Source organism: Astatotilapia calliptera, chromosome 5 (genome assembly GCF_900246225.1).
Source record: "Astatotilapia calliptera chromosome 5, fAstCal1.2, whole genome shotgun sequence".
Classification (NCBI taxonomy): domain Eukaryota; kingdom Metazoa; phylum Chordata; class Actinopteri; order Cichliformes; family Cichlidae; genus Astatotilapia; species Astatotilapia calliptera.
In genome coordinates this window covers 32,481,223-32,503,164 of record NC_039306.1, presented here as the reverse complement: position 1 = coordinate 32,503,164, position 21,942 = coordinate 32,481,223, and the positions used below count along the sequence as shown (strand labels likewise).

At 40.3% G+C, this 21,942-nt stretch overlaps 1 protein-coding gene across 3 annotated transcripts in view; it reads right to left on the bottom strand.

Annotated features, from left to right (window-relative positions):
• The window catches only part of cntn4 (contactin 4), a 200,076-nt gene that overhangs the window by 57,035 nt on the left and 121,099 nt on the right, over positions 1 to 21,942 (bottom strand). For all 3 annotated transcript variants that reach the window (XM_026168944.1, XM_026168946.1, XM_026168945.1), the window contains 3 exons: positions 18,761 to 18,900; positions 11,488 to 11,617; positions 10,590 to 10,740 (listed from right to left, as the gene is read on the bottom strand). In XM_026168944.1, coding sequence (XP_026024729.1) covers positions 10,590 to 10,740; positions 11,488 to 11,617; positions 18,761 to 18,900 — 421 coding nt within the window. The remainder of the gene's footprint in view (positions 1 to 10,589; positions 10,741 to 11,487; positions 11,618 to 18,760; positions 18,901 to 21,942) is intronic.

The following is a 21,942-nucleotide window of genomic DNA, read 5'->3' as shown; positions in this document are numbered from 1 at the left end:
ACAGACCCTCAGTTTACCTGCATGCATCCTCCTCCTCATCTGTCAGCTGTTTAACACCTGCTGCTAATTCAAGAAACACGCCTAAGTTACCTGGTGATAGTCACAGTTTAACTGGGCAGCTCGATATAAAGTAATGTCAGCGCATTTTTCTGCACAAGATAAGTAAATATAGTGTTTTCCCTGAGCGCAGAGCTGCTGGAGCTTGTTTCCTTACAGAGCACTTTATAGGCGAACAGCTTCATCGGCGGCTGATGTCCAATCACCGGCACACAGCTTTCAAACCTCAGCTGAGTTTTAGCTCTCAGTGGTTAAACGCTGGACTTCATTCACTCAGGTTCTGTCTGTCGGGTCACGTTTACTTCGCTGTTTTATTTACAACTGAGCAAATCGGTTTGGCTGAGGTTAAAGTTACGTTTCATAACTGCATAGTTTCACAGACGTTTAATGGTTTACTGGCACATGTGTTAGACTGAACTATCATCTAAATATCATCTGTTTTTTAATAGTTATTCAACTGTATTCTAAGCACCAGCTGTCAGTTAGAATGTGATTTTTTTTCTCTCTGTTGGCAGACGTATAAAAATGCGCAGGAAAATCTGACGTGCATGGCAAACTTCACCGACGATATTTAGGGAGGAATAAACACACATCAAACATAAATGAACCATTTGCCTGTCTCCATAATTGAGAGCATTTTCTCTTCTTACGTCAACACTCTCTCTCTCTCTCTTTTTTTTTTCTTTTTTTTTGCTTTTTCGGTCATGTTATGTTTACCTGTCAAAGGCTTGTTACAATCTATGAAACACATGGTGCAGACTTCTGGATGTTAGAAGAAAACTAATACTGCTCATGAATGAGACTAAAGGCAGGAAGGTGTCCTTTAAAACATGTTAATAGGACCTCCCTATTTATATCATAGTTTATGATATAGCACGTGTATTTCAGTAATAGCCTGCTGAGGCCACTATACGTGCTGGCCTCATATCAAATGTGAAGGCAGACTGAGTCTATCTTTGACGTTTTTTATATCTAATCTTCCTTTTGAAACATTTAAACAGCAGCGAGTCTGCAGCTGAGGGAATACAAACTCAAATTGTCGGAACAGGTTTGCTCGTTTCTTGGATTCATTTGGTGATTTATTAAATGTATAACTGTTATTCTAATCTGCTGCTGAGTCTCTTACACTTTTCTTTATGCTGTATATTTTCACGTCTCTGGAATAGTTGGCAGTTAGATAGTCAGCTGTGAAACTTTGTGTTAACTCATGGAGCTGAGGATATCGTGGATATCGTGGATATGCTGACCTCGCTCCGTGGTGTACAGGGCCGTTTACCCTCATGATTAATATTCACAATAAAAATATTAGCCGAACATCATGAAGTCTGTATGTGTTTCATAGTGTCGAACAACCTTTGTACAGTTAAAGCCAGCAGTTACTACATGACAGAAACACCAACTTTATCTCTTTTATGTGTTTATACACAGGTCATGCTGATTACTGAACAAAAACCCAAAGATCAGATGTTAAACAGATTTATTTGCTCTCTCTCCTCCTTAAACATGTTTTTAATGTTAGTTAAATTCAGAATTGGCGACTGAAACACGTAGGACACATAAGAACATCAGGAAATAAAACACCGATAAATATAACCTCAGTAAAAGAAGTCAGCGGGGGTTACTACAGCTGTGTACCGGGGCCTGCGCTTTGTCGGTGGGATTGCTTGCGAGGCGAGCGAGTTTTGCAAAGAGGCTGTATCTTGACAAACCGACCAGACACATGAAGATTAAACCACTACATTCTCGGCTAAAAAAATATTAAAACGGTATTTGGTGACACACAAACAGGGTTTTTCAAAGCTCAGTTCTGTTAGCTTCCACATGCCGGTTTTAATTAATTAAAATGTGAAATACATAAATAATTAAATGTGTCAATAATTAATTAATTAATTAAATGTGTCAATAATTAATTAAAATGTGAAATACATAAATAATTAAATGTGTCAATAATTAATTAATTACATGTGTCATAACTATTTATTTAATTAATTAATTCCAATTTTAATTAATTATTGCCACATTTAATTAATTATTTAATGGTGTATTTAATTAATTCATTATGGCAGTCCTGGCGTTCCATAGAGATATGGGGTAATGCATATAAAACGAACACTCTTCCTATTTTCAAGTTACAAAAAAGAGCTATAAGAATTATAAACCAATCAAACTATATAGAACCAACTAACATTTTGTTTATTAATCTGAATACCCTGAAATTTTATGATTTAGTTGAATATAAAATGGCACAGATAATGTATAAAGCACAAAATAACTTGCTTTGCCCCAGTACTCAGAAGCTGTTCAAAGTCAGAGAGAGTCAATATGACTTAAGGGGAACAGATTTCTTAAAAAAAAACAAGATAAGGACAAATATAAAGCAGAGATGTGTTTCTATTAGAGGAGTTAACCTGTGGAATAGTTATGACAGTGATTTAAAAAGGTGTAGTTCATTTTCCTTGTTTAAAAACATGTTTAAAAATAGAGTATTAGAAAAATATATAAATCAAGAATGAAAAGAGCAAAAAGGAGAAGAAAAAAACCTCTTGATTATTTTGCTTTGATGTAGTTACTTATCTAAGGTGGAAAGTTTTTTTTCTTTGTTTTTTTTTTTTTTTGTTGGTTTGTTTGTTTGTTTGGTTTTTGCTTTGTTTTATTATTGTCTTCAAGCCCTGTGTACAGGAGCTGCATACAAAAAGATATTTTGTGAAAAGGGTTGGCGTAATAAGCAAATGCTTCAGCCAATACCTTTTGATTAGCCTTGTCTCATGCTTTCTTTCTTTATGGTAGATTTTTGTTCTGTTTTCACTGTTTGTTTGTTTTTTCACTGTTTTCACTGAGATTTGAATTTGAATGCTAATCAATAAAATCAAAATAAAATCAAATCAAAATCAAATCAATTCGGAACCGCTACATCGATCACTACGGCCGTCTTCTTCTGTTTGTCTACCACCACTATGTCCGGTTGGTTAGCCACCACCATTTTGTCCGTCTGTATCTGGAAGTCCCACAGGATCTTAGCTCGGTCATTCTCCACCACCCTTGGGGGCATCTCCCATTTTGACCTCGGGACTTCCAGGTTATACTCGGCAGAGATGTTCCTGTACACTATGCCGGCCACTTGATTATGGCGTTCCATGTATGCCTTGCCTGCTAGCATCTTGCACCCTGCTGTTATGTGCTGGATTGTCTCTGGGGCATCTTTACACAGCCTGCACCTGGGGTCTTGCCTGGTGTGATAGACCCCAGCCTCTATGGATCTTGTACTCAGAGCTTGTTCTTGTGCTGCCATGATTAGTGCCTCTGTGCTGTCTTTCAGTCCAGCTTTGTCCAGCCACTGGTAGGATTTCTGGATATCAGCCACCTCCTCCATCTGCCGGTGGTACATACCGTGCAGGGGCCTGTCCTTCCATGATGGTTCCTCGTCTCCCTCCTCTTTCTTGGGTTTCTGCTGCCTGAGGTATTCACTGAGCACTCGGTCAGTTGGGGCCATCTTCCCAATGTATTCTTGGATGTTCGTTGTCTCATCCTGGACTGTGGTGCTGACACTCACCAGTCCCCTCCGCTTAGCGTACAGCCTCAGGGTGCTGGACTTGGGGTGAAACCCTCCATGCATGGTAAGGAGCCGAGGTGCGTACTCCGCAGAAGTCCACAACATTCTGCAGATCGCTACAGACCTGCAAACTTCGCGTGGCCTTCGCATTAGCTCAAGAACGGTGTGCAGGGAGTTTCACAGAATGGGTTTTCATAGCCGAGCAGATGAATCCAAGCCTTGCATCACTAAGCACAATGCAAAGTGTCAGGTGCAGTGTTGTAAAGTATGCTACCACTGGATTTTAGAGCAGTGGAGATGTGTTCTTTGGAGTGATGAATTGTTCCACTCAGGGGGTGACTCCTGTGTTTAAAGTGTGTAAAAGTCTATGGGAAAATGGCGGTGTTCCTGCTTGCTCTTTGACCCCAGTAAACGCTTGTCAGATGAGTTTATGGTCTGAATTGCTAGTCACGATCAACATTTATTAATTACAACATGATGTTCACGTTGCAAATTATAGTCCTCATTAGAGTAAATAAGGACAATTAAGCAGGTTATGCTTTTGGGCGGGTATGCTGAGTGATAAGCGAGCTGCTTCTCTGTAAGTGTGCAGTGTCCCTCAGTGTGTCTCAGATCTGTTCTCCACCCCTCGCTTGTCATGTCCCGATTCAAGAGACCAAGGTGACCACAGCAAAAACAGACAGCTTGAGGCTTCACAGAACGTGATCAACTCGTAGGTGAAATCATTGTGGCTACATCCATCGTTTATCAGCACTAAGAAAATTTAGTTCTGACTTTTCCTAATCAACCTGGTTCCACAGACAAGGTATCTAAGTAACTGTTAAGCTACAACCAGTATTGATGAAGACGCAGATACTGACACCAAGAGTACACTTACAGAATAAAGCAGTGTTGATTTAGGTGCCTTAAACCATTGAAGACAGAGGAGTTTCTAGCAAGATTAATGGTCTGTCTTAGCATTTCCTGTCTAGACCAATAAAGCTATTTTTTGATCAATGGCTAAGTGCAAAACTAAGACAATTTCTTGGCAGCAACATGTTTTTTTTCCCCAACTGAATTCATCACGACCTAACCTTATCTATTTAATAATAATAATAATAATGATAATAAACTATAATAGAAAGAATAAGAGCTCAGTTCTATAAAAACACACTGACACAGATAAGGTCAAAGTCTAAAACATGACATTTTACAACATCTCCAACTTAGTCCGCAGTCGCATTCTTTATGTTTTCTCCTGCATGTCATGCGACTTAACACTTGAACAGCTTAAACCTACTAATGTGAGAAAAAGGGAGTTAACTTTTAGCAAAACTGTAAGCAGATGTTCCCTTGGAAACAAGCCTTCTGTCTTTGTTTAAAGATGTCACTCGAATGGTTGCTTGCTACAGTTAACCATTAATTGCACATAAACGTTAGGCATACCCACTATCAGGTCCCACTTGGTTTGTGAAATCACAAGCTCTGTTAGCTCTAAGGCGTCATTGATGAGAAACCAAGACACAAACCCAAAGTCTGTTTTTCACATGTTCAAATGTTTGTTTGTCAGAATGAGGATTTTTATCCTTTAAGACAGGGCAGAGTAGGTATTATGTTTAGATTGTTAAACCTGGACTGGAGGACACCGACTGTCACATATAATCCAATATTAATGTTGATCACGATTTTGGCTTCCCACAATTGAATTAAGCTGATCAAATGATATTGAAAAACGCATGCTCCACCAGCAGAATACATGGCAAAAGCAAATTAAGCGCTCCCTAAATCAGCAACTGACCACATTTCTGAATGTGCTAATCACAGCTGTTCCTTGAACTGTGCAGCGTGTGGTTTCCAGGATTCGTTAAAAGCCAGATATACAACAAAATTCAAATATCTGTCACAGCAGAAGGCAAACAGCTTATTTCTTTGAAGCTGATCATAAACCACTGTTTACAAATACTGTGGATCCAGCACAACTGATGTTAACGAAGAAGAAGGCAAAGACAGCTGTGCGTCTGTACTGCAAACTAAGACAACTGACTTATTTAACCACCTGAAAACCCTGAAACGATGCAGTGGTTACTAGTGTGAAACGCAGACAGCCATAAAAGCACAGCAGCACAGCAGTGCATCTATCTAACTCACAAAGTGCATTCAATTCGACCAAAGACATCTGTCCACTAAACACAGTGAGTAATGAAGACTTCAAGAAAATTGTCAATTTATTGGACAAAAGTGGGTTCTGGGTTCTGCAAAATGTCACACGAGGAAAAGAGATGGATCTCACTTGCTTCGAGCTTTATTCACATCCATCACGCACGTACAATAAATGGAGTGAAAGAGCTTATATCTTGCTTTAAGAGATGCACTTCCAGCAGATAAATTCATATTTGCCTGCAAAGATGTTTTATTTGCCCGGAATTTAGCATAAAGGCTTTAAATGTTGATTTAATTTTGTGTTCAAATTTGACAATTTTTCATTCAGATTTTTTATAAAAGAGCTGCAGTGAATTAGATAAATAAAAAGGGTCAACTTTGTTTTGCTTCAAAGATGTGTATATTATTAGGTATATGGATGTAAAGGCAGGGTTATTATTTACATTTTGTCACTAAAATCAATGAATAACTATTGTAAATAATTGTGATGTTATTGATTAAAATAAATGAGAATCATTTTGGCCATAATTGTGCAGCCCTGCTGTCGCCAATTTGCTTTTTCTTTTTTCTTTTTTCTTTGGGTTGGGAGCATCAGTCCTAATCGTCTCCCTGACTTTCCGTTAACTCACCAGTTCAGTTAACTTGCTTTGTCAGGTAAACGTGACCGAGCTGGTGTTTTTTGAACAGTTATTTAAAAATAATTGTTGGCATTTTTTTAGTCTATGTGGATGACTTCAGAAATCAAAAACAATTTGAATTCAAGTAGCAATTCTCAAAGATAAGCTAAGCTATGCTAAGCTACACTAAGCTAAGCTAAGCTAATCTAAGATATACATTATTTTATTCATTCCTATGTTGCAGGAGCCAAAACATACAAAATAACTTGGCTAACTATAATAACTAAAATTCACAAAAAAGTAAATCTGTCAATAAATAAAATTAAACTACTGTATAGATATTATTTGTTTTAATATAATAAAATCTAAATGATTTAAATTTGGTTTCATAATTTAATCTATTTAAAATCCCCAAATCAATGTCAACAAATCAGTATTTAACAGTTATTTTAGTTTGGTTGCAATATTCAGGCTTTCTAATCAACAAACCAATACATATTTTTATACATATTGTATATTATCTGTGTTCTGCACATACAGACACAACAGGAGCCCAGCTGGCATTTTGACTTGGCAGCAGTTTGCCGGGTGCATTTTGTTCATGGAGTGCCATCTCCCCTCACTGATTATAATACACACAAAGGACTGAATACTGCTTCCCCAGGAATCCAGCCACCAGCAGGTTCTGTATTGTTTCCCCCTCTCTGGATATCTTTTGTGGGGGGAAAAAACATATATTACAATAAAGGGAAATCTAATTTTAGCATAAAGCATTTGCATAACATTGCCTCATCTTAGGCCTTTTAAAGGCATGTAACCTTTTGGACTGTGCTCAGTAAAAAAAGAAGCTGAAATACTGACTGTCCATCACTGTGTTACAGAAGGTGGCTATAATGATTGTTAAAGAGTAAAAAATGCATATTGATTTTACATGCATGTGAAGTCCAGCATTGTCTGTTCTTTTTTTGCAACAAAGCAAAGACGCAGAAGCGACAGCATCAAACCCGCCACACCCAAAGCTCTTTAATGCCTCCCTCGGGATTTAAACACCTCCTCAAACATTTGCATGGCTTCTAAAGCCGATAGAGATAAATACTCAAGGTCTTTAAAAGATGGCGCTTAATGCAAGAGGGAGCAGCGTCGGGACGTCAGCACATCTTGCGACGCCTCGTGAGAGGACACTTGATTGAGCGCATCTGCTGCGAGTGGCCTAACAAACTTGATTTCTTCCTGCTGGTGACATATTGAAATGGCGTGTTTTGCAGGCTGCTCTCCGCGCCTGACACGGCCCACTTACACACTCATCAGCAAGACCTGCCCCACTCTGCGCTCTCAGCTGCTTTGTTCCAGCTGATGTCATCTAAACCTCGTCCCTGCAGGGTTGTCTGGGGTAGATAAGACATTCCCTCCCTCTCCACTGGTCTCCCACACAAAAAAAACACACACACATACAAAAAAAACGGGGCTGCTGCTATGAAGATGGATTGCCCAGCTGGTGACACTAGTTCCCTTTCTGCTGAAGCCACTGTGGAGCACTAACGCAATTAAAGCAATTAATCTTCAACAAAAGGGGTTCACGGCTACCTCTCGTGATTTTGCATGTTTCTGTATAGGTGCGTAACATAAAGGGGGGGTGTAAAAGGAAGCAGCATAGCAGTCGTGCTTATCACACAACTGATGTGTGATATCAGGATGCGATCGGCTTTCATCAAAGTCGCATCATTTTCACAACAAGCAGCACGATAAGAATAAATACTGTAGTCGACCTACAGGCAGAGAGGCTATAAGCGCGCAGCCGCTTAAAAAGGCAACTTCTCCGACGACTGCCACAGCAGATGCTTAACATTTTATACTGTGCGCCCTGTAACGCAGAAGTGTGTGGTTACGTGCGCGTGTGTTGCAGTCACAGATGAGAGTCTGGTGTGTGTTGTCATGCTCCACAAACAGTTACTCTACTTCCTAGTTGTCTTTAAAGTCTGCTATCGTGGCAAAAAAAATTAAAATCTAAAAAGATTCCTTTTAATGTAATACAGCTGGGACTGTCTCAATTTTAATTTCAAATCTGTGCTTCTTTTCCGTTTCATTCTGGAACAGCGGCACAGGTGGTCTCAGCCAAATATCATTTATTTAGTGCGAATAAAAGCATTAAAACACATTAGCGAGCATCAAACAGACTTTCAAACTACCAGAACAAAGACAGCGTTAAAGAAATCCATCTACTAAATGTCCATTAGTCTAATACTCGCTGCTGCACTGAAGAACTAAAGTAAATCTATCTTTCTGCTGCAGCTTCGCCCACAACAAACTTCTAATTTCAATTATTCAGGAGTTGTTGTGTGATTATATTTGAATGATTCAAATCTCGAGTCATTTGTTATTTATCTCAGCAGTTGGTCACCGAGTGAGTACAGTCAGCAGTAAGTGAGAAGAGTGAAGGGCAAGTGCGTGCAGTGATGGAACTTCAGGGAAACAAAGAATCGCAAAGCATCTATTTAACTTTGAGCTCTGCCGCTTTATTCGTCGCTTCATTCGCAGCAACGTCGATTCATGTCAAACAATCCAAAGTATGATTTCCAAACAACAGGATCAAAGTGTGCTGTGAGGTTGAAGTTTGTTATGGAAGTGGCACAGGGCAAGTGAAGGGCACCAGCAGCGAAACCACTATGCAAATTCCCCGCCACTTTGTTTGACAAGCAACAACACTGCTTTGTATATATGCAAAGCCTGGCAAGACACTCTGCACACAGCCCTGCTGTCAGAGCCGGGTCATGCTAGAACGGTGACACCCAATGGGCGACCCCTGTCTCCGAGCGAGGTTACTGGGCCAGACTTCACGCTGGACTCTGACAGACGCGCACAAGACCGACAGAGTTACCACGTGTGGCACGCGTGACATTTCAGAGGTCAAACGTGGCTGGACGCTGAGATCGTTCCTCATTGCTCAAAAACCCGACAGAACTCGAATGATTTGATTTCTGGAGCCGTTCTCGTCCCGCTGAGGTGAAAAGTACTTGATTAGCACGTTGAAATTTACTCAGCAGCCGGTCTATTCGGCCGCCACTAAAAAGCTGGAGATAAAACACGGTAAACCCCATTAACCATTACTCAGCTCAGCTTCAAGCTGTTTTTATTCTTAGCCACATCTAAGGAGTGCATCAAAATCTCTCCATGGAAGTACGACCACAAAATAAGCCTCAGAGATTGAAGCGTTGTGGTGCACACTGACACTGTCCTTTTGAATTCCTAAAAAGACAAATAAATCAGTTTCTTTTGTGATTTCAGGCCTCGACAGACATACAAAACATGCGCTAATTTAACACTACGTTACAGTATGCAAGCCAAACGGTATACACATTCATCCTCATGACAGGTCTGATAAAGCACAGTATAGTGGTCACTTTAAGGTTGCCTGCATCTTTAGTTGGTCAGTGTTGTGATTGATTTGTCAACATATCTTTGATGTTTTATATATAAATGCAAGCACAAGAACTAGGTCATCAGTGATGATCTTACCTTTATCCCTAGCTCGAACCCTTTGCTACCAGAATAAGTAATTTTCGGTTTTCTTTTAAGGTGTTCTCCAAGTCTTGGCAGTCATCAGTGATGGTGGCCAAACAGTTTACAAGTGCACATATAGGAAGTGGCTATCAGTGACGAGACAATCAGAAATCATGGAATATCAACAGATTTCTGTGGCTAATCACAAAGACGGGAAAAACTATGTTATTGACACATAGTGGGCAGGTACTGTTAAAGTAATCTTACTGTTGAGTTAATTAGATTTGAAGTTTAGAGTTCTGTCTGAATAAGGTGATGCTGCGTGTTTACCTTACAAATATATAAATATAAAGTGCCCGAGGTGACTGTTGTGATTAGGCGGTGTATGAATAAAATTGAATTGAATCGAACTTTATGGTTATTGGTTAAATAGTACACAGGAAGTTGCCTTTGCCAAGTCAAACAGGCATTTAAAATGTGCTAATGCGCCAGTGATTTACATTTTCTGTTATTAAAATGTGTGCATCTCGTCATTCACGGCAACCAGCTGCACAACACACTGCTGTTGGAGGCTTTTACAGCGATATGCTTAAATGAGAACCAGATGAGAGGTGTGGAAGGGGGCGAGTGTTGTTTAGACGTGTCTGTCTTTGTGTCTCAGAGCAATAAGAGCACATGCAAAAAGCACAGCAGTTCTCATGTCGTGGTAAAAGCAAATATTGCGCTACCTGTCGGTCTCTCGCAGTGGTTCGCTGCCCTTCCGCCAAGAGATCACACCCCAAGGAGACATCTTGGGCTTGCACTCGACGAGCGCGTCTCCTCCTACCTTCACCAGCGTCTGGCTCCTCAGTTGATTGTGAGAAAAATCTGGGGCAACAGCTGAGACAAGAGCAGCATGTTAAAGCCAGTATTTGTAAAAGCCTCACACTTTCTTCTCCTTCCTACAATTCATCTCTGATCGTTTATTTCATTTTAAATGTGGGGCTCAACAGTTTTTCACCATTACATTACAAATACATTGAATTATTGCTGCGGGTAAATCAATGACAGTGGATTAAAGATCTTTATAATGCGAATAATTAGTAATCAGAACGCTGAATAGTAATGCCCACAGCTGATGGGTTGAAGAGATTGATAACAGGCTTGCATGTGCTGTCTGATCACTCTCATAACAACTCGCCTGCGCTAAAACTCGCTTTAAAAAAATCGTGTGCTGTCCGATAACCTCTCCGACATCCTCTTTTTTTCTCCCCATTGACCAGTAAAATCAGGTGTATTGAGCCCGAGCCCAATCGGCTACACGATCAGGATGAGACGCGCCGGAGGTTGAATGGTGAATGAGGGCGGCTGCCGACAAAGAGCGAAGAGTGACGGGCTTGACAGCGCAGATGGGCGAGGCTGGTGAACAAAGCAGCTCCGAGCATACATCACTGTCAGCAGGACGCATTCATCTTATAATTAATGCTTTTCAATTAGTGGCCAATAAGAGGGAGGCCAGAGGTCATCTGAAGAGGGAGCAAACTTGAAAACAAACACTCTTGCGCACACATCTCAAGCAGGGATGCGCACATGCCAGAGTGGGTGTGCGCATCCCTGCACACTCTGTAAACCGGGGCGGGGTCTTACCTATAACTCGCAGCTCTGCATTGGAGTAGACCTCCCCGTGCTTATTGCCGGCCACACACTGATACATGCCGGTGTCAGTCAGGGTCAGGCGACTGATTGACAACACCCCGCTGGCGACCTGTATGCGTTCCTACGGACAAACAGACATGTGCCTTTAATATGCTTTACTCCCATGGCTCATCTACATAAAAACAGGCAGCCAGCGGCCCAGTGAATTATGGTCTGGAAGTGACAGACGTGGCAATAAATCTAGGTTTTCATCACTAATGGAGGCAAAGGCTTGGGTGGATGGAGGCAGGCTAGCGGAAAATGACCCTAATCAATCTACATGTTTATGAGAGTGAAATAAAACCATGCTCTATTTATATCTCTGACTGCACCACAGGGCCCGTTTCCCCTTCAGCAGAAAGAGGGGATAAGAGGGGAAGGAGTATCGAGACATCTGAGGTATACAGCGCTGTGAAAATTGCTTTCCAGATAGGTATGCCCTGTACATACTAAGTGCTGTGTACATGGTCACGCTGTACCACCGCTTCATCTGTTTGGACTATTTGCCCGCCTACGGGGGGAAAATCTTGCTCGTCACTGAGCCATCAAATTAAAATCTATTTAAGGACGGCTAGGCCCGATGAACTAAAAACTCGGCTGGATCAGTGAATCAGTCGGACATTTAATCCCCAGTATACATTTATCTCCCTGAACTCGAGTTTTCGCACCGCTCCTTCACTACAGTATTAAATCCTTGAGCAGTTTTCATACATCTCTATGCAGCTGTGTCAGGTTTTTCGCCTCCCCCGTGTCCCTACGTCTGCTGCGTTCTCCTCCGGCTTCACCCATAATGTCATCAGAGCCTATTTCCATAGGGTTTTTTTTTTTTTTTTGGAGCGGCCTGTGCTCCAGTTGCCGGGGATTAAGGTACTGTGACATGAAAAGAGAGACCGTCCTCGTCGAAAGATCACAAACTAATCCTGTGTTTGAGCAGGTTGCGCCTGAATTTCCATACCGCTCAGGCACCTCCGGATGTGCAGGGGCGAACATCCCTGCTGGCGAAGGAGGCGAATGCTGGCGTGTATCAGTCTGTGCATGGAAAGCATTCCCATTTATGGCAGCTATTAATTAACCATGACATTCCTCTCAAATCAGCAGTTTTTCATGCAGGGACCTGGGGGGGACCATCTGTACGCCTTATGCTGAATGAAAATGATTGGCAATGTCATTTGCCAACAACTCTGGTGTGATTTACGTGATAAAACAAACAAACAAGACAAAACAAAAACTCAAAAAATATGAATAAATTGAAAAAGTGAGCTTTTCTGGGGGGGGTTAGGATTACTATTACTAGTCTTTGTAAGAATGATGCAAAATGCCTGTAACACTTGCACAGGCTACATTTCATATGATATTATCACAACTTCAATCTACTCATTTGCATTCCAGAACAAAAGGGTGGGGGGTCTTTCATTCTCTTATACTCTAATCTTTCAAGTTTGATCTTTGTTGACCAGAGATGAGCAGTAACGCGTTACTTGTTCAACTGACCGCTGCGGCACACCTGCACCAGGGTAAACCTCCACCTACGCCACTCCTGCTTTACAGGTGAAAATAGAGCAACAGGACCGCTGAGTCTTTGATTTTATTTATTTTCTGCTGTGTTTTACTTGCATTTATTTGAAAGAGTGAGTGTAAACACAAAAAATATTTTATTTTATGTGCTGGAATGTGCAGAAAATAGGTTTAAATGTTAAACAAATTTCTTCCAGTCAGAGAATGTTGCATATAATTAAATTTTTGCTTGATGCATAAAAAAAAATTAAAACTGATAAAACAAGTTTTAAAAAGAGACTTTTCCATTTGATTACATTTTGTATGATGGATTATGCAGAAAAAGTAGAATTGGGCTGAAACATCTATCGCTTTATTACCTATTCAAGTTGTAAATCGTGTTTTTAAAAAGTAACTAAGTAACTAATTAATTTTGAAAATAAGTAATCAGTAAAGTAACGGGATTACTTTTTTGGGAAGTAATCAGTAATTAGTTACTGATTACTTTTTTCAAGTAACTTGACCAACACTGTTGTTGACTAAGAAAAAGGGTTCAAACAAAAAGAAATTATTAGTGCTCACTGGAGGAGAAATGTTAAAGAAATCTGCTCATTCTACTCAGATGCTTGATTCATTTAATGTGCCTGAGCAGGACAGAAGTAGCAGACATGAACTAAGCTCAACAGTGGCTTTATAATAACAAGAACAAAACTTGAGGCGAAGCCTGTTTGCTCCACTTGAGCTTGAACGAACATGGAAAACAAGGAATTTCAACCATCTCTCTGATCCTTTTTAAGTATTAAACCACACTTAAAGCAACATTATTTGAAGCCTTTTGGATAAGAGTCCTAAGAGAGCAGGGAAACCTAAATTCAAGTGCAGAGCAGTAAGCTATGAGTACGGTGGTCCTTTAAATGGACTAAATCCTGTTTCACGGTGGAGTTTCCTTTTAATTGCAGCGCTACTTAATCCTGCAGCCATTGTCAATAAAGCAGCAGAGAGTGAGGTCCTTCAGATGAAAATGCCACAAGAAAAGAAACATAGCTTTTCTGACACAGGTAATAAAAGCAATCCTGAGAAAAACTGAACACAAAAGCTTGTTCGCTGTGGGTCCATAATAAAAAATCTCAAAAATATGTAAAAACCCATTAAAGCGTCGCTACAGAACTCAGCAATGACGTCCGCTTTTTCAACGGCTCTGGTTCCAGGAATGAATTTTGCACTTATTTGTCTACGGATGTTTCAGAAAATTATACACAAATGATGCTGGAGATTATGTGGAGACTGGGACGCCAATCATTCTCATGTGTTTTGGAAGTGTAAAAATATCAAACCTTACTGGGAAAGCATTGCAGTAACAATGAAGAAAGTGCTGGGGTATGACGTGCCGTGTGAGGCACGAGTAATATATTTTGGAATATGGGAAAATGTAAGAAAGGAGGACCATTACTTGTTTAAAATTATGTTGTTGTCAAGCAAAAAGGTAATAACAAAAAACAGGCTGAAAAGTGACCCTTTAAAATTGGAAGAATGGACTGATGTAATCGAGGACATATATATAATGGAGAAAATGACCTACACTTTGAGACTGAAATCTGACAAACACCGAAAACAGTGGACAAAATGGATAGCCTATAAGACTCATCCCCATAAGGCAGGGACCTCTCCTCGTTGTTTATTTTATTTTTAATTTTTTTAATATTTTTTTTTCTCTTCCACAGATTAAGTGTCCTTTATTCCTTTTAGTTTGTTTCTTTTGTGTTCCTTTTCATATTTTTGTTTGCATGTACTATAAATTTGGAAAAACTACAAAATAAAAAGTTTAAAAAAATTCTTTCAACTTTTATAATGCAAATTTACAGTACTGTGCAAATGTTTTAGGCAGGTGTAGAAAAATGCTGTCAGCAAAAAACGCTTTCACAAATATAAATGATTGTTTATTGGCCCCGAATGTATTCTGCAGCAGGACAACGACCCCAAACACACAGCCAAAGCGCAAAGAAGAACTGGAAGTACTGGAAGTGATGGTACGGCCCCCACGGAGCCCTAATGTCAACATCATCGAGTGCGTCTGGGATTACATGAAGAGACAGAAGGCTGTGAGGAAGCCTACTTAGTTCTTCAAGATGTTTGGAACAACCTACCAGCCGAGGTCCTTCAAAAACTGTGTGCAAGTGTACCAAGAAGAAGGCAAAGGGTGGTCACACCAAATACTGTTTTTATTTTTTGTCTTTTGTTCATTCACAGCATTTTGTTGATTGATGAAAATCAATTATTAACACTTTCATTTGTGAAAGCATTCTTTGTTTACAGCATATTTTCTCACCTGCCTAGAACCTTTGCACAGTACTGTGCTCTGTTGTCCAAGGAGGTATAATTAAGTCCAGTGTCCAACATTCATGGAGAAAAGGGATTCATGAGAAGAGTAACAATTTAACTATAAACCAGCTGAAATCCAAAGAAATAATATAGAATGTTCTGGATAAAGTTAATTTTTAAACAAAAACACATGAAGTACAGTCCTGCTATGACTCTGATGATAAATGAAGGTAAAAAAAACCCAATACTAGTCTGTTTTTGGAAGGTTAATGACATCATTATCTGCCACTCCACAGCTGCCTACAAAACTATGATTATGCTAGTCTTTAGTTTTTAGGAGAGGGTAAGTTTGCTTTTTAAAATAAAAGTCAAGTGCTGAGTTGAGAAAAGAACCACCTAAGGTATGAGGAAGACTCCAGAAACTGTTCCTACTTCATCCAAGAACGTGCTAATGCTAAAGCTGGAGAGGGCTAGAATGGCAGCTGAATGATTGTTCATGTGTATTAAAACAGGGGCACAGCACTGCAGTACACTGAAAGCATGTGAGCTTAGTGGACGGTCCATATGTCATCATTTAACAAGTAAATGTAGCGCACATATAATTGACTATTTGACCCCTCCAGGAACCGACAGTCAAAAAATGACTTTTACGTTGCTCTTTTTTTATGCTCAAAGTTCATCAGAAGTTACTTTCAGTGAACTGCTCAGTCAGAAGAGCCGCAATTGATTCATCGTTAATAAATAACAACAAACGGCAGCTCCTCTCCCCACCGCTTCTTACATCACTGACCTTTCCCTCTTCCACTCATTAAGCCACTGCGGTTAATGGTGGCATTTCAAACAATGCAACACCTTTGCTGATTAATCCATTCACCCATGCGTTTGGAATGTATCCATTAATTATGTGTATGTTAAGAAGAATTGTGCAGCACAAACATCAGTGCCATCACTCTAACCTTTAATCATGCACTTACTGCCCCGTATCCAGAGGGTGATGAACTGTGCGTGTAGTTTTCCTCCGTTTTTGAAGCGATCTTTAGAAATTTAATCTATAACCCAAATTCTTAAAAAGCACGCACACTGTGTAAAATGTGCAAATCTCACAAATCTGTTTTATTGACAGTAGAATATAAAATATAAATCAAATGTTTAGCATTTTAATTAAAAAATATGGTCATATTAGTGACATCGTGTTTATCACTGTGTAGCTTCCCCTCTTCCTGTAGCAACAGTTCGCACACATCTAACAACTGAGGAGACTAGTTGCTGGACTTTTGAGGCAGAAATGTTTTCCTGCACTTGTCTTTTATAGGAGTCTAGCAGCCTCGTGTCGTCTTTGTTTCTTTAGTTTTTTCATGTTTTCAGTTAGTGAAAGGTCTGGACGGCAGGCCACTTCGGCACACAGATCCTTCTACTTTGCTTTATGAATAGATGGAGTATGTAGTTTAGCATCGTCTTGCCGAATTATGCAAGATAAGAGATAAGATAAGATAGAACTTTATTAATCCCTCGGGTGGGTTCCTCTGGGAAATTCGATTTCCAAAAAAGCACAGCACCGACAGAAGTTACAGAGTTATACACACACACATATATATATAAATACAGAGACAATATAAATAAAATATACGAAGGGGATAAATAGGCCTCTGCTGAAAAACACATCATGTGGATTTGAGCACATGTTGCCTTTTCAGTTGTGCAAGTTGCCAATTCCAAAAACACCGATGCACCCATACCATCAGAGATGCTTTTGAACTCTTCTTTAGTCCAGAGGATGTGGCGTCCACGTTTCCAGAAATGTTCTCTTTGATTTGTCCCACCACGGAACAGTTTTCCACTTTTCTTGTGTTCAAACCGTGTTTCCTAGCTTCATTCCTGGATTCAGTAAGTTTAGAGAAAGAGAAGACTGCAACATTCCTGATTTTGTAGCGTCTTTTTTGCTTGATGGAGCAGATTAACCTGCATTCGAGGATGGCACTGTAAACTGTGGTCACAGACAGCGGTTTCTGGAAGTGTTTCGGAGTCTGTGCGGTGATCTCCATGCCAGGATCGTGCATGTTTTTGATGCAACGCCACGGGAGAAGATTATGGGCCTTGAATATTGAGTTTCTGCTTTGTACCTTGTTCTCCAGACTCTCACAATCTTTTGATGATATTATGTACTGTAAATAATAAGATATTCAAACAGTTTTACAATTTTGCAGATTGCTGAACCTCTGCTCATTTTTACTTGAGCAAAAAACTCTGTCTATGCCCAATAATATTATCAACCCTTAGTCGCTCATTGTGAACAAAATATGGGTTTATTTACATTTGTTGGACTTGTCATTGCACCTCCAGTAAACAGAGAAAGAAGCAGTAAGGTCACAGGGAGTCAAACGGGATCAATCAAATGCTTTGTTGTTTACTGTTTTTAAGAAACTGCCAAATAAGAAAAACAATAACATGATTACTCTCACACACCGAAAACACAAGAGCCTTACCTCATAAGAGGTGCTGATAAAAGCGTTTGCCATTGGCTAAACAGGTTGTTGATTACTCTCCCCTGATGGCAAGCCAAATCAGTTTTTTTATATGAAAAAGCCTGTGCTGTGTGGAGTACTGCCTCCAGTAATAACAACACACAGAGTTCATTTCAACCACATGTATAACATTCAAGTACTGATCGATATCCTCTGGTGTGTTTGTCGCCTTTCTTGCATAATGAAGCAAATTAACATAATGCCTGTTTATTTATCAGGTGCACGCTGTGCCTGAATGTCCAATCGTTATTTTCCAAACAACCTGACTAAATGATCTGATATCATAATCCAACATAAATAACAAATACAGGGGATCATATTTTTGCAAATGCCAACAGCAGAGTTCAGTTAAAGTTAGGTGTGGAAGTAGGCTGGTCCTAATAGACTCATCTCTCATCACCGGACTCATAATGGGGACCCGGAGGGGGGCGGCGAGCTAAAATGAAAGTAGGATATACAATGTTTGTATAGAGAATCTTGTATTTTTCTTCTTTGGTGGCACAGGATTAATAACCGCGCTCGGCGTGGAGAGATTTAGCAGAAGATTAGGGTGGCTCTTACATCACTGTACTTGGCCTGCTTACAGTTTCGTCTCTCAGCACAGCAGACACAGTTTAATTCCTTTGAAATAAATGCTGTTTTGCAGAAGTGAGTAACATAAACTGAACAGGAGGCACTGTGTTGTAATGAAGAAGAATATAATGCAAGGTAATTAGTCAGTAAAGCTTGAACAAGCAGCGCAATAAAGCTCTGAAAGTACAGTACATGGCTGCTCCAATCCTTCATTCGGCAGCGCGGAGTGTGTGAGAAACATCTGTCGCGAAGCTGCCGAAGAAGGTCTAGCCCTTTTCTTCAGTTCTAAAAACACGCGGGTCGCCGGGAGCTCTCACCTCGGTAGACTCCAGGTTTTCCCCGTTCTTCATCCACCTGTATGAAGGCTTGGGCTTCCCGGTGGCTTTGCACTCCCACGCCAGCGAGTCGTCGATGAGCTTCTGGACATCTTGGGGCGTCTCGATGAGATGAGGAGGAGCTGGAAAGAGCGGAAGTACGAGGCAATTAGAGTGAACACTTTTTTTTCAATTCACAAATCTGATGTTCTCAAAACACCTCATACATGCAGCAAAACACTATGGTTAACCCACAAAAGTACCGTGCACAAAAGATGTCATATCAGTGCTTAAGTTGGTGCTACCGAAATAAAGCGTTTCTTTCAGACAGTGTGATCCAAAGCCATCAACATGTTTGGATGTTTTGTGGATTCCTGAAGTGTTACACTTATCTTGTCATTTCCTTGTCATTGACAGTGAATGCCTGCTGATGAGGAAATTTACACAGTACCTGAAATAAACATGCATGTGTAGTACTACACTTTCACTGGACTGGTCTTCTATAGGACTTTCCTACTCAAGTACTCAAAGCACTGTACACAACATGTCTCATTCACACAAGCACCTATTTTTCTGCATCTAAGTGCATGCTATTGCACCTAACATTCACACACATTCATGCTCCAAAGAACCAGGGGCAACTCAGCGTTCAGTATCTTGTCCAAGGATGCTTTGGCATACAGACTCGAGAAGACAGGGATTGAACCACCAACCTTCTGATTAGTCTGACATTTAGTCAAATACACTCATCGGCCTCACATGTCACACCCTTCTTCCAACGCAACAGGGGAAGAACTACAGTAGACAACCATCATACCATCCATCCATCCTCTTTTCTCCTCTGCATCTTCTATATCCATGACCCACACATAAGGGCGTGGGAGATTTTCACAATTAGAAGCACTATTACAAGTGCAGGGATTTACACAATGAAATAATGCAAGCATAATGAGCAGAACTCTTTAAGTTTATCTGTTTTGATCGCGCAGACACATACGACCAATCTTTGTCCAAAGTGTAGACAGCTGCACTTTGTTATTTGCCCTAATTTTCTAACACATTTGTAAATGCTAAGAACGAATGAGAAATGATCTTTCTAATGTGCAGAAGTAAAGTCTTGAAGGATGTCATATTCTAACGACTGAAAATTGAACTGTAATATATGGAGGCAAGAAAAGGTTGCACTCTCTCTCTGCTGTTTGGGGGCATAATGCAGCTTTCGAGGAAGACTGCAGACCCTTTAACCCAGTTGTTATTTGCATTATTTATACTGGAACTGTGTAATAGACTGCAGAACATCAATCACAAAGTGCAGTGAATGACAGTGCTCATCATTTTAAAACTGAATAATGAATCAGTTCAGTCATTTATTATAAAAACAAATAGAACATGCATTTATGTCAGAAACCAAAGGTTGTTAATAAGCTGTTAAATCCAGTAAAAGGAGTGGTTTAGTAGTGTGGTTGTTGTGTGCTTTTATTCAATTCTAGTTACAAATTTTCTTCCCACTTGTAGCAACACTTGTATTTGGAATTTCACACGATCCTGTGAATAAGAAAGATTTCACAGGACTCTAAGCAGTCCTGTGAAAAACTAACATCCCCGTCATTCGGCGTGCAGAAGCACATTTATCAGCACTAACATGAAGTAATCCTTTACATTATCAGTCTCTCACATATTTGCACTTTTGGCTCGTCTTTACAAAGTTGCTTCAGCTCATCGAGGTTTGTGGGCATTCACATATGCACAGCTCTCTTAAGGTCCAAACGCAAAGTTTCAATCAGGCTTTTCACAGAACTGCACAGGGTCTTATGAAAACCTTCTGCCCAGTAGACCACCAGATATAGTCAGACCAACCTGCCTGGCACCAACAAGCACACCATGTTCACTCAAAAAAATCTCCTTTCTTCCATCTCTACATGCCATAATTCAGTGAGCTGCTGCCACGTGAACGACTCATCAATGAGTACTTGAACAGCTGTACCTAATGAAGTGGCCAGTGAGTATGTGCATTATATATGTGTGTATACACACACACACACACACACACACACACACACACACACACACACACACACACACATTTGTATATGTGCATACATTTGAGGCGTAGTGACGTGAGTCTGGGTCTGTGAGCCGGCGTTTTGTGTTTTTGAATTATTAATAGTCTTTCATGTCGTTGTTATTTAGTTTCTAGTCTCTTGATCTCTGTCTCCGTACTTCCCCTTTGTTCCTTGTGTCACATCTAGTCAAGTTATGGTTTCATGTCTGTGCTTTTCACTGTCTCGTGTTTCCTGTTTTACTTTGACAGTCCCCTGCGCTATGTCAGGCTTTTCTAGTTTTGCTTCTCCCGGTCTCGTTGCGTGTGATTTCTCCCAGTTGTGTGTGTCTCCTCCTGTGTCTCATTCCCTCGTTAACCCTCTGTGTATTTAAGCCTTTTGTCTTCCTCTGTTTGTCGCCGGATCAACTGTGTATCACCTGCTGCATTTCTCCATGTTCCAGGTTCATTGTTCCTTGTCTCAGGTTTTCGTATTCGGTCTTTAATTTCCTTATATTTGTTTTAAGGTTTTTCCCAGTTTTGTCATTCTCTCCTTTGCCTCGCTGTAATAAAGGCTCGCTTTCACTTTAAGTCTCTCACCGTCTGTGTCTGCACTTGGGTCCACACTCTCTCTCCACACGTCTGCATTAATTAACCAACAAGTGAATGATAACATCTGTCTTCATTGAAGTGCAGTAACAAACCCTGAATTACACATCTACTGCCTTTGACTGGAGCTAAAAAAAATGTAAAAAGATCACTGAACTCCTTTTATGCTTTCTTTTACTTTCCAAGTGTTCTTATATCTGAACAAAAAGGATGAAAACCAGATCCATATTCATTAGGGTGGGCACCGGCACCATAAAAACGCTCCATTCAATACAGTCTCGGTAAATAATGGTATAATTATACGGAGGGAGAATTGATTCTTGCTGTGTCATGCAAGTAACTCAGGGCTGGTTAATGACTAAGCTGGAAAAGAGGTACATAAAACTAGATCTTTAAAGCTCTCCCTGTGTGTAATGTTCTGTGCGTTCCTCTTGATATGTAGGTCCAGCCACTATCATCCTATATCACACAAGGCCAGTAGCAGGACAAGAGGAATAGCTGACCACACTTTTCCATTCCACAGATCTCACCTAATGTC